Here is a 17,288-nt window from a genome sequence, read left to right on the forward strand (position 1 = left end):
AAAAAAAACCCTTTGAATCGTCTGTCTCATGTATGAGGTTTTTCCTCCCTTTGACAAAGTAGATTTAATTGGTGACTTACTGGATCACATATTCCGTTCATCCCATTATTTCTTGCGTTGGTCTGCTTTTTTCAAAATGAACAGAAGGCAGGACACCTTTTTGTGAGGCAGAAATCTCAGTGATGGTATGTTTTGTTACAGTATGAAATAAAAAGTTGAACAGGATCGAAAATAAAATGTCGTTCTCAAATAAATGTAGTGAAGTAAGCCTGGATATTAATTTTGATGAAAGATGATATGGTAGAAAATGATGGTGTAATTTAATCATGAGGCTTCCTTCCCTCAGATGCCAGCTTGAGAATTCTGTCATTCCTTCCCTTCGCCCTGATTGAAACATCATACACTCCAAAGGCAGGATGTTTTCCTACCTTGTAGCAATATGTGCTTTTCACAGCTGATGCAGCTTTATTGTTTGGTCTCACTGTAGGCTAGACTTCGTAGTGATGCTGCCTTTTAAAAAGTTGTTGTTCTCTATTGTGGGCCACAAGGGTACTACACAGACTATGAAAAACACACTGACATCAAAGCTTTATACAGTTCATCTCTGTATGTAGCTTAACTGCAGTTAAAGTGTGGGCAAGTCAATTTTTGTAGCACACTGAGGGTGTCTCTGCACAGCTGTGTGACCTGTGAGGTGGATAATTCTGAGGCTATGCCAAAGCAGTTATGGTAAGCAGATGATAAAAGTGATACAGAGACACACAAAAGTGTCAAGTTCCGTAGCCTGTAGCAAATAACATAACTGTATAAGCGTTAAGATTTGTTATCTACTCAAATTCTGTGTTTGGATCTCCAGTTTATCCATTCTCTTTACTTCCTGTAGGACACAGCTTTTCAAGGTCACTGAGACTAATAGAAGAGATTTTGTATTCCCATGTGATGGCTTGTGCCAGGGGTGGGTGTTAGACTTCCCCTACTAAGGGCTGGATCCAGCCTTAGATTGGCCAAACATAACCATAGTTTATCTGGGGATCTGGTGGTATGAAAAATTGTGGATTGTCAGCTTATGTCACAGTGGTGGTTTAAAACTCTAAATGGTTAGCGTTCCTGAAATCTCAGGGGGATATATCAAATTGAAATTGATCATGTTGCTTTGAAACCTCAGGTATCGTCACTGAGAAGGGCCTGCGAGAGGAGGTCCCTCCTGTTCTGCAGCACCATATACTGAAAGTGGCTTTGGAACTTCCTGCGAATAAATTTGCCTGGTTCAGAGTACAGGTAAGAGACTTCAAGGCAAATTTATGTTTCTTCAGCCTGTTGTCCTCAAATCTTTACATCTGGCACTGCCTAGTTTTAAACTAGTCCCAGTCCAGTCATTTTAGGAGGTGACCCTTTTGTAAAACCAGTAGGAATTAGTGTCTTAGCATTAGTGAAGAATCCCTTCTGAGCTGAGAAGTTTTTCTACAAGGACAGAAAATTTTGCCTCCCTGAAGCAGGGTGGACAAGGTTTCTTCAGCTCTTCTTGTACTTGGAGAGGGGCAAGACTGAGAATTTGCTGGTTTCCACTTGTCTGAAAATCCTGAGATTGCAGACCGAAGAAATAAGTTGCTGATGGGAGCCATCCCGCTCATTCCCAGAGATGGTTCTGGCATTTGTTAAGTCTCTCACTCCTCTCCATAATTACTAGAAGCCTTCAGGGCCCCTACTCTCCTCTTTACTGCAAGCCTGTAGAGCAAGAGAGCTTTAGAGAGTCTGCTTTTCATATCTGGAGAAAAGAATGGGCCTGGCTTTGTGCGGAAGCAGAGAGACCCGTGGGTGTTGTGACTGTGACCCTGCCGTGGCGGAGACTTTCTGTCCTTTTCAGTTGGCCATAAAGGAAAACTGAGGAAGAGTTTAGAGCAAGTAAAGGAAAACATGGAAACAGGCAAAGAAGCTAATTTATTTTCTTGCGACTTTGACCTTCTAGTATAGGCAAGTTTTAACAAAAAAGGTAAAAGCCAAATCTGGCAACGTTACAAGGGGTTCTGGTTGTCGGGTATCAAGTGCAAGTCAGGGAGAAAAGTGGGGGAGGTGGCTGGAGGGTTGTCATTTGATGTTCAGAAAGCATTCAACATACCTGTGACTTGCATTATTTTCCTCTTCTTTGGGGATCAGTCTCTTAAATCATTCTATTTCTTATTCAGACAGTAATGGTAGGAAATCTGAAATCCTGGGGATAACAGAAATAGAAGTAGGTTGGATGATTGGGGAGGAAGGTGGCTTTATCTTGGACCCTTGTATTAGTTGGTGTTTCTCTTGCTCCTCTATTATTCTATTTTCCAAAAAAGCCATTGCACTCATATTCCTGGATCACTGAATGCAAAGTAGTATGAATTATCCCATTCATTTGGTATTTTTGGGCAGGTCTTTAAAATAATATACTTTTAATACATATCTGCTTCAGCGCAACATAATCCCGTCCAGTGTTGCTATACTGGGGAATTTTAATTTATTTTTCTTTTAGGATGTCTCTGAGACAGAGAAGGTGTCTGGTGAAAAATCAGTATTCTATCTACTGATGAAAATGTTTGTTACAAGTAACCATTCTCATCTGAAAATTTCAACCAAAAAACTGATCATCAAGGTAAGTGTTTTGTCTGAAATATCAGGATTTTCACTATATCCTGTTGGTCTAAAATTTCTGTATCCTAAAATTTTCCTTAAAGCAGATACCTTTACTGTGGTTGTATGGCCAACAGTTATCTTTCCTGTTTTCCATGGCTGTTCTTGGAAATTCCTGTAAGATAACGATGTATTGGCTAAATATTCTATGAAAGTAAATGCTGTTAACTGAATTTGCTGCAACAGTTGATGAAATAATAAAGAAAATAGCATTTCCCTATCCCCCCCAGCCTGAATTAATTCCCATACTGTAATAAACCGATGTAGTTAGTACAGATTATATCAGATCAGATTATATCTGATCTTTCTATTTTATCCTCCTCTATTTAATCTGTACCTCATCACTCTAGCCTTCCGAAAGCCTTAGCTAGTTTGCTTGTGGCCTTGCAGAATAGTCCTGTTTGTTACAGTCTGATATAAGCTCTGATGCAGGGAGTACTTTTGTCTTTAGAATGGATTAAAATCCCCTTCTGTGCATTTAGATAAGTTATCTGACTTTTAAGGAGTGCTGATCAACTACAAGTCTCACAAGGGCACCAGCAGCAGTCAGTTTCAGTATCCTTTTTTTTTTAAACTGGGCATATTTTAGTTATCTAAGTAGAGACCTTTGCTAAAAACAAACCCAACCAAACAACTGTCTCCCCTAACAGATAATCCAAAAAGTTGTTCTAAGCCCTGAACAAGGCTCCTTGTGCGGTGTCCTATAGTAGTAGTGGCATACAAGTTTGTGTACATCTTTGTGCATTTAATTTCTGCATTTAGTGTCAATCACAAAGTGCAGTTGTAACATCCAATTCACTACACCCAAGTTACAGTGACTGAATTAAGTTTTAGTTGCCCTTGATCCCTCTAAGGAGTTAAAGGCAGGTTAGCTTTGTCTCACAGCAAGGAATATCTCAATTAAAATCTACCCAGTACAGTTTTTCTAGTGTATTTGGATTCTTCTGCTGAGTGGAGACGTGGGCTGCCTGACTCATTCTTGTTTCCTCTTTTAGATTCAGTCCATTTCATTTTTTTCTGAAAAGAATACATGAGCAGTGAAGTTAGGGCAGTTATGTCAGCAGAAAGACTGCTAAGAATAGATGTTAATGAGTGTGTTTTGCTTATTTTTCAACACAGTGCCATATAATCGGAAGGCATGTTTTTGGATTTCACATGCTGTTCCTGCCTGTTTTCACAAGACCTGCAAGTGTATTTTCTATTTTGAGACTCTACCAAAAATAGTTTGTTATTTAAAAATGAATCCTTTTTCTTTTTTCCCCCTTTCTTTAAATGAATTATCCTGTCAGATTCGTGTAAGCAGCGTTGTTATTTTTATAGCTGATGGTGGTATACACAGAGTAAATGTAGAACAAATGAGCTGTGATAGCTTCCTTTGTATTTTGTGTGTGGGGAGAAAAAAAAGCACAGATTCATCCCGCGTAATTGCAGTTATTTAACATAGGTGCCGGAGTTAGGAAGCTGGTCAAGGTTTCTTCTGTTGTTTAGAGTGAGGAGCAGGTCGTTCTACCACTGTGCAGTTCAGATTGCCTGTCATCTGGATTGTCCTTCAGACAGATCTTCCTCCTTCTCCTCTTCTGCATCCTCCTCCTTTCTTTCTTTTACAGACAAAGCACAGGATCACCAAGTTCCTAATTTAGGTGCCGCAGATAAGGGCCTGAATTTAGATAGCATGGAAGTGGGCAAAAAATTCTAAATATGTTAATGTCTGTTACTTGACTGTGGTAAAATTGTGTCTACCTCACCACCCACAGCAACCGTGAGTATGCCTACACTACTCTCTGGACCTTGCTGTGTCACGAGCCACTGTTCGTTTATTTGACTGTTTACCCGTCTGCTCAACTCTTCTAAGCACAAGGTGCCTGATTTAGATTTAATTTAGCAGTGATTTTCCTTTATATTACATCAATAGTTTTCAAAAACCTCCCTACAGGTAGTTTTTAAGGGTGTGATTCTTTTTGTTACGTGCTATAATGGTATAAAGATGTACAACCCTCTTAAAGCAGTATAGCCTGCTCCCCTGAAATTGTAAGAATAAGCTCTAGTAAGGTGGAGGGAACAAGTGCTCTGTGTCCAGGCAACTTTGACCTCAGTAAGGCTTGTGCTGAGTGCTGACAACAGAAGGATGTGCTTGGACCAAAGGTCCTGCCAGCCTTTATCCTGGCTCTTACCTTTGGCTGTGCCCTGGGAGCACCTTCCTTACCAGTGTGTGAGACAGAGCTTGTAGCCTGTGTTGCAGGGGAAACATCTTGTATTTCAGGCGATGTGATGGGTCAGAGGACACCCCAGCTCTGCTGAGGCTGTCCAACATACAAGGCTCTTTTGCTGCCTGGGACCAGTGAGATGGATTGTCGCTGGCTGTGGCTCTGTGCTGCAACCAGCTCTTTTACTCTGTGTCCCCACACCGTGGGAAGTGGCAGAGGGGCTACAGCGCTGCAGGTGTTATAGCACAATGGCCTCTGCATCTGCTCCACGCTGCCCCAGTGTGCGCTGGAGCGGGTTCCTGAGCACTTCTGGAAGTCTTGTGTTCCTAACACAGGGGAGTGGATGTTCACAGTGAGATTGCCATATGCTGGCTGGCCTGGCCGGTGAGTAGCTGTTGGCAGTGTGCTTGAATGGGGTGTGTATGGGATCCATCCCATACACATGGTCAGTGTGAGGGCAAGAACCAAGCGGAGCTGTACTGGGTTTGTGCTGCAGACAGTAGGTGAGAGGAGGAGGGGCTCTGAGAAGACAGGAGCAGAAAGAAGTTGCTCACAGCTGACTTTTCCTAGTTGTGAGAGAGTAAGACATATTTTTCCTTTTACTTTGGTCATTTTTAAAGGCCCAGGACTGCCTCTTGCCCTTTTCCTACAGCTTCTGTGTGTGTGTCTGGCAAAGCTCAGGGTTTCATCTGTCATCTGTAATGTAGTCATGTATCGCCTCTTGGTGCTCCTCCTGAGAGAGCAGTAAGCAAAACAGCCATGGTGAAGACAGTAGGCCTTGGCCCTAGTTATGCTGAGGTCAGACGATGCAGTCTTGGGAGATTTTGTTTTAAAAAATGCATTCAGTTTTACCCTCTCTTTTGCAGTTAGAGTAGTCTTGGTGATTAGCAATAAGGCCTCTTGAACTGAGGGGGTAAGAATGACAGATATTTCTTTTCATCAACTTACTCTTTTTCTTTCCAAGAAGAAGAAAACATGAAGCTGCTATTCTAAAAGATCTGTGCTTTTTGGGGGTTTGTTTTTGTTTTGGTTTTGTTTTTTTATTTACCCCCTGCTTTGGTTTTCTGGACAGGTTTTACGTGACAGCGGAGTGTTCGAGTACACATGGAAGGAACTTTCAGTTTGGCTGGGACACTTGGATAATACAAAAGAAGACAAAAAGGAAGCAGTGATTCAGTTTTTGGAAAGGGTAACTACTGTTGAAATTAGCCAGACTAATAATGCCAAGAATAGCATTAATGGAAACTAATTATTTTCTTGGTATTATTGAGAAAAGTGTCAAAGATCAGTGAATGAATTCTGAGAAAAGCAGTGTTTGTAATTCTTTATACAGAGCTGACATCTTTCTTGTCTTGGGTGGGAGGACAGCGAAATGATTTGGAGGAAAATTAAATCCAGAAAGATAAGTTGTTATTACAGCATTGTTGATAAAAGGGTAGAATGTTAGGGGAGAGGGGGTAGCTCTTATCTCCTCTTTATGTGGCAATACCTGCCAAAATTATCAGACCTGAGTAAACTGTCATCTTTTACAACAAAAGCTGACATTTCTTGTTTACCTTTCAGGATGTTAAATGCCCAGTGCTTCCTTTTCATTGCAGTTTGCCCAGGGACTGAGTCTGTGGTAGCACTTCAGATGCAAAATTGCAGTGGAGATTTCTTTTGCCTTCAGACCCAGTGTCCTATGCACAGCAGTAACCATAGGTAGATTCCTGCAGAAGTGTATGGAAGTTGTCCTCCTAAAACTTTCCCAGCTTCCAACCACTTTTAGCACATAGTCTGTATTAACAAGATATGGTAGCCTGTAGACTTATGTTTCTCTCTCAACCTTTCCTGACAGATCCTGTTGAAACTGGTGACAAACCCCTATCCGTATACAGATAAAGCAGCAGACCTTGTACAGGAAGCCAGTATGCTCCAAGTTAATATGTTTAAACAAGACTCTGATAACGTCAGCATCCCTGTCTCTCACATTGACGGTATGTGATGATTCCTTCAACAACGGAGGATTCCGAGACTTTGTGCTAAATTTTCACGCCCTAATCTGCAGACTCATGACTGGTAACTGTAGAAATCTTGCTTAAGTAAGGGCCTACGGGATTCTGCCCTTCAGTTGTATTTTGTATCAGAGGTAGAAGTCTCAATTGCAAAGTTACCACTTAAACCCAAAAAGTAATTTTTTATGGACTTATGCCATTTTAACAGTGTTTTAAATCTCTCTTCATACTTCTGCAGTAGCATTTTTTAAATAAAATTAAAACTACTACAGTTCCTCTCCCTGGGGCTGCTCATATGTGTTCATCCAGGAGGAGAGGGATGAGGCGCCCAGGGAACGAACTTACTCCCTGGCACACAGCTGGAATTTTGCTGCTCCTGTTTTTTGGGACCAGTCACAGCTCTACTGCAGACAAAGTAAAAATTCTGCAGATGTGGACACTTGGGCAACTTACCACATGCTAGTTGCTGTGCTGTAACAGTCCATGTGTAGGAATTTGCAGTACATAAATGTAGGATAGTTGAGGTGGTTTAACACTCCATACCAATGTGCATCAGTTGCCTTGAGCTGACTGCTACAGAGGTGTAATACCAGCCACAGAATACATGGTATTTTCTTCATATGTTAAAGCAGTCTTTGACTCTTTCATGACCAAGATTTGTTTCTCTGGCCATGTAGAGCTGAGAAACTCTTCAAGGACTGCTCAGTCAGGATGTTCTTTTAGTGGGCAAGTGGCTGCTTCCTTCATACTTTGCCATATGTATTTCCTGTCACTGTTATGCTCTGATAATCCTTACCTAAAGCCATTGTGATAGTGGTAGGTGATGTAGCTCTTCCCTTCCCTTTCTTCTCTCAGTTGTACAGCAGTGTTGAAAAGCAAGAAGTAAAGGTAAGCACACTGTAGGAGACAGTGAATTGTACAGTTGTGTTTACCATTACATTGCTAGATGAATGTGTCTTTCATACTTTTTTCTGCTAGGGGAATTCAGAAGCTGTCTTGTTGGATTCTACTTCTGTGGTTTTCTAGTTAGTCCGAACCCTCTGCTTACTTTTTTTTCCCACTTAATAGATGTCCTGGATATGGTGGATGTCCTAATTGAGGGCAGTGATGGCTTGGATGAAGAAATTGGGTTCACTTTAAATGAAGACATGATTATCCAAACATTTCCATTCAGTGCTGTTGTCCCTGCTGCATTAGAAGCCAGGAATATGCTGTTGCTTCAGACTGAAAATGGGACAGGTACAGACTTTTGTTTCTTGGTATCATCTGTGCTAGTGGATTGGAAGTGGGATCATCCTTACTGAATGAGCTTCATTTTATTGTCTTCCTTGCAAGCAGAAGGAGGTGTTTGCCATGGCATTCCCTACTTGAGAAGCATTAAAGCTTATGAGGTGCTTCTGTCCTTTTTTCCTGACCCTAAAGAAGCTTTGGGTTTCTGGAGAAAAGAAAACAGGTGGAAATTTGGGCATTCTATGAACTGCCATTTGACTTCAGGGAGTTCCTACTATGGGAAAAAAACTTGCCCAGGTTAGAAGAAACCAGTTTTCCCATATGAGATGCAGGGAAATGGAGGAGGAAAATGACCCCAGGCTCTGAGCACAGTTTAGAGGGGATGTGAGGAGCAGAGATACCTTTCCTGCATATACAGTCTTGACCTGGAAGCTCCAGGGCTGAATGCTGCCAAGTTCTACCACCTTATTGAGGAAAGGATTTGGAGGAGCGAGGTATCACAGGGGCAGCAGTTGGCCTCAGAGCGGGATTTGCCAACTCCACAGTGCCTCACTAAGCCCTATGTAAATTTGTCTGTTGAATAGCACCTGGGGAGCAACTGAGCATCCCTGTTCTGAAAGAAAATCCTCCATATTTAACCAGTGCATGTTAACCTGGGTGTGTTCCCCCCAGTACATATCTGTTCTGCTCTCAGGTGGTGCGGGGCTGGGGTCTTTACTCGTCAAAATATAGACAAGTTTAGCATGACATAGTGAAAGTGGAGTTAGTGTATGCGTGTCTGGAAGGAGAAAGGCCAACCTGAGCATGTATCTTAAAGTGGGGTGATTATTAACATCAAGCAAAGACTACTGTATGGAGGATTTTTCCAGATACCTCAGTGGGTCAGAAACACTTGTCTAGCTTATCACAAACACCTTTTAATCCTGTTCAGTGCTTTTAAAAACGATCCTATATGGCCTGCTGCCCAGGCCTTAAGGAAAGAGGATTGCCTTAGTGTCTGCTCCTTCAGATTAGTTTTGTTAACAGAGGTTTCATTATTTATTTTGCTTTTCTAGGAGCACACATCATAGAGTATCTTGTTGCTGTTTTCACTGACCTCCTGCACTCTCAAAGAGATCCTCTTGCCCTCTGCTTGATGTTTCAGCTCTACGATAAAGATCTGCAGTCACTGAAAGTTTCTAAGTATCCTCAGCTCTACCGATTTAACCAGTACTACAGTCTCTGGATACCCCAGCAATCTCAGCAACCTGTGGTATGGCATACCTGAAGTCACTTGAATGCTTGAGCCAGTATTACTTACTATAAAACCTCACACTGCATAAAGGTTACATTTCCATCAGAAAGTGCATTTACATTAAGCTAATTCTATATTGCTTCTTGATCAGGTTGTGACTCAAATTTGCTCAAGGGCTTTTCTCTAATGACAGAAGCGGTCTGTGCTGGGGCTGGGAAGTGAAGCCAGGGCTCAGGGGTTGTATGCAGCCACTCAGAGTTCAGCTCCTTATCAGGCACAGTGTAGCATAAAATACAGTGTGGCCCAAGGAACCAGATTATGGTGGTTGGTGTCACCCAGGTATGGGGTTGGGCATGCACAGACCAGCTGTGCTCAGTGTTCATGCGTTTTTCTGTTAGCCCAGCAGTGACCATGTGCAGGTTCCCCATGGGATACCTGTGACTAGCTCTGTGAGGATGGGACTGTACACATGTGCTTCTGGAACTTCAGTCCCAGTTTTAGCACAGAACTCGTTTCAAAGCAAAGGTACCTGAAAAAACTTTTGATTCATACTCATCTTTATTTTTCTCTTATGTTTTTTCCATTTTAAACAGTTTAAAAAACACAAAGAAATGGGCAAAGAGCCTGCTGTAGCCCTGGATTCTGTGTTTACCCCTTTGCTAAAGAAAGCCTATGAGAGAGGAAGCAATACCTTACTGGAAGACGATATCCAGACAAAATTGAGAGATTTGGCTTCCCAGGTCCCACCTGAACAGCTTTTGTTAGGAGTAAAGCAAGTGTTGCTATACCTGAAATCCACAGTGGAGAACTTCGGCAGTGTAAGAGCAATGTTATGATGATATTAAGGGTTGGTTTATTTAATTTTAAAGCAGAAAGTACAAATGACTTGATTGTTAAAATGTAATAATATAATTCTGGTGTTTTGTCATGTGCTCAGCTCTCACTGATACTATAGAGTAACAGACAAACCTGCACCTAATTTCTGAACAAACATCTGCCCTAATTGTTGAGGAGTCTTGGATTTACTTTGCATGGGTTACCTTACTGATCTGTGTGTAGTGCAAATAAACTCCAGATTTTAATTCCATCTCCTCTAGAAGCCTTTCTAGAGAGTGAAATTTACTGGCCTGTGTTACATGAAAAGTTGCAGTGTAGATTAAAATGTATAAATATTTATTTGACACCCTCAGACTTTTCTTAGAATCAAGTTTCTACAGAGGAGGGTGATTCCTTCTCTCAGAAAAGGTTGTAATCTAGGAAGTTCTTGGTTAATTTCTGTTCCTGTTAGGTAAATATCCTTCTGCTCCCATCCTTCTCTTTTCTGAACTTTCAAGGTGTCTGTATTTTCACAGCTTAGTAAAACTTCTGGTCCTCGCCTTGTTGACCTCTATGTGGACCTACTGAGCAGCCTGTTGTGCCGGGGAAATCAGATCGAGTTGGATAATCAGAAGAAACGAGAAGAACATCAAACTGAATCAGATCTCTTTGTGGATGAAGAAGCTCTGGTTACAGAGGAATCTTCAAATGACAAGGTACCAAATCTCTTGATACAGCCACCAGAAACACACTTGTTAGTAAACTTTGCTTTTATTTATTCTCTAGGGAAATAGATGTTTTGTTGCGATGTTAATTTGACCAACTCCATCATCCACAGTCTCATCCTTAAGCTGGAATGTGTTCAGGAGAGGCCCTGACAGAGATTTCTCACCTTTGCAGAAGAAATTCTATTCCATAAGCCCAGCGTAAAGCCTGGTTATGCAGATTATGTACTTGGAGGAGTGAATTTTTGCCCCCTTTCATCTGTTCTCTGGATTTGTGAAGATTAGAATGGGATTGTGTTGACAAACCCCAGAATACACAGTTTTCCTCTGGAAATGCTGAGACACATGAAGCACGTGGAGTGAAGGCATGCCTCCCACATCATATATGTTGAAAGAATGGTATTTATGTGCATGTAATTAGTAAATATTTTTATCTTCTGACCAGTTAATAGACAATTTCATGTTCACTAATTGTAAAAACATACTCTGGAAAATAAGCAGATGAATGATATCCCCCCCTCCTCCCCCCTATAATTTATCAATTCAGTGATATTGTTGCAACCATTTGTTACAGATACTAGAAGATATGCTGATGTTGATTTTCAGACACCCTACGCTGGAGAGTTGGTTCCTGGCTTTAGAACAACGTTCTCTTCCTCAGCACAGTTTGAATCCTGTCACCGTGAAGCTCCTGTCGGCTCACCTCAATTCCGGTGTGCTCCAGCTCTTGAAAATGGGTGCCCCGATGCTGCAGAGCATGGATCACAAACACGTTTTATCCAAGTACTTTGAAGCTATCACAAAAAGTGTCTTGAAAGAGCTACAGGCTGCAGGGAAAGACAGAAGCCAGGTCTCTCCCAAGAAGTCCCACCAGCTGGAGGCTCTGGAGGAGCTGCACATGCACATGGCTGCAGCGCAGCTGAAGGAGATCACTTTAACCATGCTGCGACTTCCCGAGATGAGCTTGACTACTCAGAAATCTGAAAAATCCCCTAAAAAAGGGAAACAGTTAAGCTTCTACGGACAGATTTTGGTGCAGCTTCTCACGGAGAGCTACCAAAGGCAGACCCAACAAGGAGAACTACTGCTGTCCACAGAGCACATTAAAGCTTTGGGGATACTGATGACAGCATCAACCAGCAAAGATTTGGAGAAAGTTTTCCTTCAGGCTCTCCAAAGCGAGCCAGTCCTTGCACATGCAGTCAGCATAGAGGTCCATGTTCACTGCCTTAACCAGATGTCAGAAACCTGCCTTGCCATCGTGGGCACGCTGCTAAAACACTGTAGGACTCACCTGCTGCAGTTTGAGCTGTGGTGTCTGAGCAGTGCCACTGCGAAGTACCTCAGGAAAAACATGGAGGGTTTTCTTCCACTCTTTAATGTGTATTTGCAATGCAGAGACCAGTATGATTTCACCCGACCTTCTGCAGGTAAAGCCACAGCTGATCCCTGTTTTGATTTGGGAGGCCAGATTCTCAGTGTGGGCTTTGCTGGCTCTAAAGTTTTCCATCCTCTGCACAATAAGTAGGGGTGATAACAGTTACATGTTTAACTTCTGATGATTCTCTTAGAAGCACCTCTCCAGCATAAAAGGTAAAGGACTGTGACAAAGCTTGCCTGTTGGACTGAAGCAAAGTATTCTTAGAGTTGCTAGTGCTCAGTTTTCTCTTTTGAAGCCCTTACTTACCACTTAGTGCATGTGAAAATCTGTCTTCATACTTATCTTGGCTTAGTATAGGAGGTAAGAACTTTTTCTTGGGCGTAGATAGAACCCTATCTGGTGAGTGGAATGCCATAGCCATATGGTTTTGCAAAGTGTAAGCTTTCACTTGTACAAGAGTCCAAAATTTCCTTCTAAAATAAATCTCCAAATACAGCTTCCTACAGTAATGCCTTCCTAAATTGGCAGTCCAAAACTTTCCAAACGAACAGCAGTATTAAATTGACACGACTGTTAAATTTGCTACCAGCAAAACTACAAGTTATGGTTCAACTCGATAGAACAGGATCACTTTGTTTTCATATCTCATATTGCATAGAAATGTGAACAACAAAAACAGACTGACTGTAGCAGTTGGTGGGGAAAGCCAACTCTATCTAGGAGAATTTCAAGTAGGGAAAAGACCTAATGGTACTATGGAGCAATAGAGAGTGCACTTCTCTGTAGCAGATTAGCAGCTGTTGTCATGTAATTTCCTAGAAACTAAGTAACATGAGCCTCTATTAGAAAAGTGATTTGGGATTTTTGTAATTGTAAGTCTATTGTTACTTAACACACTTAGATGGTGGAACCTGTATCCCCTGCTCTCCCCCAACAGTGGTCTCAGCTGTCACACCTGTCTTGAGGAAAGCTCTGTGGAAGGAGCTCTGCGGTGTATTGCAAGACACAGAAGCATCGCATGAGACTACTGTGAAACTGCAAGTTCTTTCAAAGTTGTTGCCATCTTCAGAAAGCAAAGGGCTGCGAAGCCTTATTGACCAGCTTCCTGCTGCTCTTGAGAAAGCAGAAAATATCGAGAGGTAGGCAAGTCCAGTTTCCCTGTTTCAGGACTCAGCTTGTCCTATAAGGTGTTGTGATAGATATGCACGAATGAAAATATTGTGAACAATGCTGGCATCCTCTCTTCAGAAAATCTGTCGCTTTACACTTGGGCAGAAAGACATCTTTATCACATACAAAAAGCATGTTACAACATAAAAAAAAAATATCTTTCTGCAGTTGGAGGGTGGCAGATGCCATATCTAGAGTGCTTGAAAACTCGGAAGAGCTGCATTCCTGGAGGAAGCGCCTGTTGTCAGCCTGCATGAAGGGGTTAATTGACATCTACAACAGCAACAGAGATGAAAGCAAGCAAGAAGTGGAGAGGTCCATGCTGCTGAGGCTAGAAGAATTATTGGTGAGACTTCTTTTTATCTGCCTTCCCATAATGTGACTATGTGCATATGTGTTATTGTGCTCTTGTATCCTGGGTAAATACAGATTGGACTTTATTTTCTGTTTTATAGATTATGGATTCTGTGGGGTTTTAATAGCTTTTGCAGAGTTAACTTAGTCCTGCTAATCCCTTATAAGGAGCAGTTGAGTTGTTCTTGATGGTGGCTTTCCGCTAAGAGTTCCCTTTGAAAATCAGAGTTTGAGGTGTTCAAGAGTTAAAAATCAAAGGTTGCCAATGAATGTCTTCATTAAAAAAAAAAATGGTAGAGACACTTCCAACAAGACCCACCTGCCATGCACTCTAGATGTGTGGCAGAAATCTGGTGGATTTGAGATAGAAATCTGGACTTTGATCATAAAGAGCACTTCTGTAGTTCAGTAAGGAAGGCAGATTCATGTGAGACATAAAAATGAAGGTCTTTGCAGGCAGTGAATGCTTTTAACCTCTTGCTGGCTTCTGGTGAGACTCCCTTTTGGGACATGATTGATTGTATAGGACAGCAGTCTTGCAGGACCTGAGGGGTCACCTCATAGTGTTCATCCTGATGGTGTTTGCAGGTCTGATGAGGTTAGCACCAGGACTGCTGGCATGTGCAGCTGTCAGTCTTCTTAAAACTGATTGTTGTTTATTGTGGTTTATAACATTTCAGGGAAGATCAGTTTTTGTAAAGAACATGCACACCCCACCACCTCTGTTTGCAACAGGCAAAGGCTGGTTAGCTTCAGCACGTTGTAGGTACACAAAATCCTGGTACCCAAGTCTCTTGCTTTGACTTGCCGACTTTTTGTTCCTTTCACACTTCAGGAGTATGGACAGTTTCAAGACTCTGGGTTTTTTGGTACGTACAGACCAACGTGCTTTTTAATTGCATACAGCACATATGCTCCCCTGCTCCTAGGACTGACAAAACCAGACTTGCAGTTTCATTTGAATCAGGAGGTAGGCTTGTTGTATCCAGGAGCTTTCTTCCCTGTTATCCTCTGATCATCCCCCCTGAGTGCTCGGCTTGCACATTGCTAGTGTGTCTGTTGAACAAAAATTGCTGGTCTTGATGATCTGTAGAAGCTCTGTGTGCTAAATGTGAACATCTTTTTAACTTATTACATGTACAGCGCTTTGTTGAAGAAGTGGACCCAGATGACTGGTACAGCCTTGTGAAGACGGGACTCAAGTAAGTAATTTTGAGATGCACCAAAAGTGCTGTGGGAGCTACAGTTCTGTTCACTTGGCCTTGTCCTACATTGTACTGAGAACACCCTCTTTCCCTTGAGTTCAATCAGATTTGACAGTGCTCCTTGTTTCTCAGGGTGCGCTCTATGTCACATCCACGGGTTTCATTGGATCCTGAACCTGCACAACGGCAGGCAGATTTGGATTTTGTGCTCCAGTTAGCATAACTAACATAGCTAACTAGGTAGCTGGAGTAGCTTCTTTTCAACTGGCATAAAGAACATTTATGCTCATCTGATTTATTTTATTTAAGGTATTTCTTAAATACAATTCATAAGAAATCAGAATCAGATCTTTCACCTTTAAATGTAAACCATTTAAATTAAATAAATAAAAAACAGTTTAGGATAATCTTAGCTTCTGTAGAGATAGAAGTGTTAATCTGAAGGGTTGCTGTCTGAAGGGTTGGTAGACAAAGTCCTAATCCTTTATTAAGATCAGTGCGGCTACAAGAGTCACTCTGTGTTGATTCTCTTTTTTTTTTTTTGTAATTAAGATGCCAGTATAGCTTAAAAAAAATTAAAGCAGCTCAGGGAAAGAGATACATGTGTTTTCTTTTTTTTTCTTTTTTTTTTTTTTAATTTTCTTTCGGTTTTACTAAATTTGCTTTCTTTGCAAAGTTCTCATGTCTTAAACAGATTTTTTTCAAGCAGCTTTCCTTTCGGTTGGGTCTGAATTTTCTGTGATCCTTTCTTCCAAAGGTACCGCTACAGAGAGGAAGCATTTTTGAAAGTCCTGAACATTGCTATTCAGTTATTATACAAGAAAGAATCTTCACTTAGTCAGAGATTAGTCAAGCTCTCCAAACTTCACATGATGGTCACGCAGCACTCTCTATTTTTGTCAGCCATACTGAGGTCAAGAGAAGAAGATGGCACAAATGTCGCGACAAGAGGTTATTTTTTTTCTACTGCTTCCCTTTAACTATATTTAGTAATCTTGTCTTTCTTGTATTATATTCTATCCATGCAGTAACCTATCCACCTACATATACTTGCAGAGCTATTAAACAATTCCAGAATATTAGCATTTATTTTTAAATTTTACATTTACTTAGATCCAAATCTTGTATTCATTTTATGGCTGCTGGTTTTAAACACTTTTTTTTTTTTTTCCTGAAACTACTGAAAAAGTGGGTTTGGGGGTTTTTATTTGTTTTTTAACCTTGTTGAAACACTGAATTGATTCTTTTGATTTCTGTGAGGTTGCTAGTGTAGGGTCACTGAAGGGCATATAGGTTCTGTTAGAAACGTGTGACAGAGGCCATCATTTGACAGTAGCTTGATTCAGAAGTTGATTTTGCAGGTTGTATCAAAACTGATGATTTAATCAATGTATATTTGTTATTGCAAACTTTCATGAGGAATATCCTTCCATGAGTAATATAAATTGGGTGATAGTTTACGTGTAGGATTGGCTTTGTTTCTTCATCTCTGCCAACTAAAGTACTTGACCTTGAACTAATCATTAAATCTGCATAGACCTCAGGTTTTTCCCACTGTACAGGGCTTTCAGATTCAGGGGTTGAAGGAGCCATACAAAAAAAGGGGAGGAAATTCTCAGGGCAGCATGTTGATAACAAATTTTGTATAGATCAGTTAGCAACATGTAAACAAATTTCAAAGTTTTAAATTGCCTGAAAAGAGCAAGAAGCTCTTGTGAAGTCACAAATCTAGTGAATTTAAAAACAAGTGATAGATTTTTCTGCATATTGCCTGTGTTTTACCTTTTGCATGTATTTCTGTAGAGCGAGATGGATTGTTTGAGACTAACTTCAGTAATTCAGAAACTTGGTGTCAAGAATGCCTTCAGGCTGTTGTCTTTATGATCTGTTTTGTCTTGATGTATATTTTATATTCCTGTAGATACTAGGGGAAAAAGCCTATGCCTTTTCAGATACTGGGAGTGAAGAAATCTGGATTCAGGTCTTGAATCTGCCACAGATACCCTATTTGCCTTTGAGCAACCTGATCACTTATTCGATCTGTTTCTCAGCTAGTTATAAAACAAAGGTAGATAATTTCTGTGCGCCCCAGAAAAGTGTTCCTGTAGCTGGCTAACTAACTGGATCCTGCAGTGATGACCCCTGTCTAAATGCACTTTGATAAGTAACTGCAGCCGGGGTGTGAACTTACAAGTTCTTGCTGTAACTTCTTGAGTAGCTCAGAGAAGCTGTTGGGATGTCTGACTTTAGTCTCTGCAAGTCCTGAGCTAATTAAATATGCCTACTTAGGAGAGGAGGGAGCTGTGGTATGGTA

General features: G+C 41.2%; 1 protein-coding gene across 3 annotated transcripts in view; it reads left to right on the forward strand.

Moving 5' to 3' along the window:
* The window catches only part of URB1 (URB1 ribosome biogenesis homolog), a 56,727-nt gene that overhangs the window by 21,958 nt on the left and 17,481 nt on the right, over positions 1-17,288 (forward strand). For all 3 annotated transcript variants that reach the window (XM_082055021.1, XM_082055022.1, XM_082055023.1), the window contains 13 exons: positions 1,166-1,278; positions 2,504-2,623; positions 5,938-6,054; positions 6,703-6,841; positions 7,928-8,098; positions 9,145-9,341; positions 9,917-10,141; positions 10,676-10,855; positions 11,439-12,294; positions 13,183-13,384; positions 13,584-13,761; positions 14,913-14,971; positions 15,732-15,925. In XM_082055021.1, coding sequence (XP_081911147.1) covers positions 1,166-1,278; positions 2,504-2,623; positions 5,938-6,054; positions 6,703-6,841; positions 7,928-8,098; positions 9,145-9,341; positions 9,917-10,141; positions 10,676-10,855; positions 11,439-12,294; positions 13,183-13,384; positions 13,584-13,761; positions 14,913-14,971; positions 15,732-15,925 — 2,751 coding nt within the window. The remainder of the gene's footprint in view (positions 1-1,165; positions 1,279-2,503; positions 2,624-5,937; positions 6,055-6,702; positions 6,842-7,927; positions 8,099-9,144; positions 9,342-9,916; positions 10,142-10,675; positions 10,856-11,438; positions 12,295-13,182; positions 13,385-13,583; positions 13,762-14,912; positions 14,972-15,731; positions 15,926-17,288) is intronic.

This window comes from Streptopelia decaocto, assembly GCF_964273445.1.
Source record: "Streptopelia decaocto genome assembly, chromosome: 1".
Taxonomy (NCBI): Eukaryota; Metazoa; Chordata; class Aves; order Columbiformes; family Columbidae; genus Streptopelia; species Streptopelia decaocto.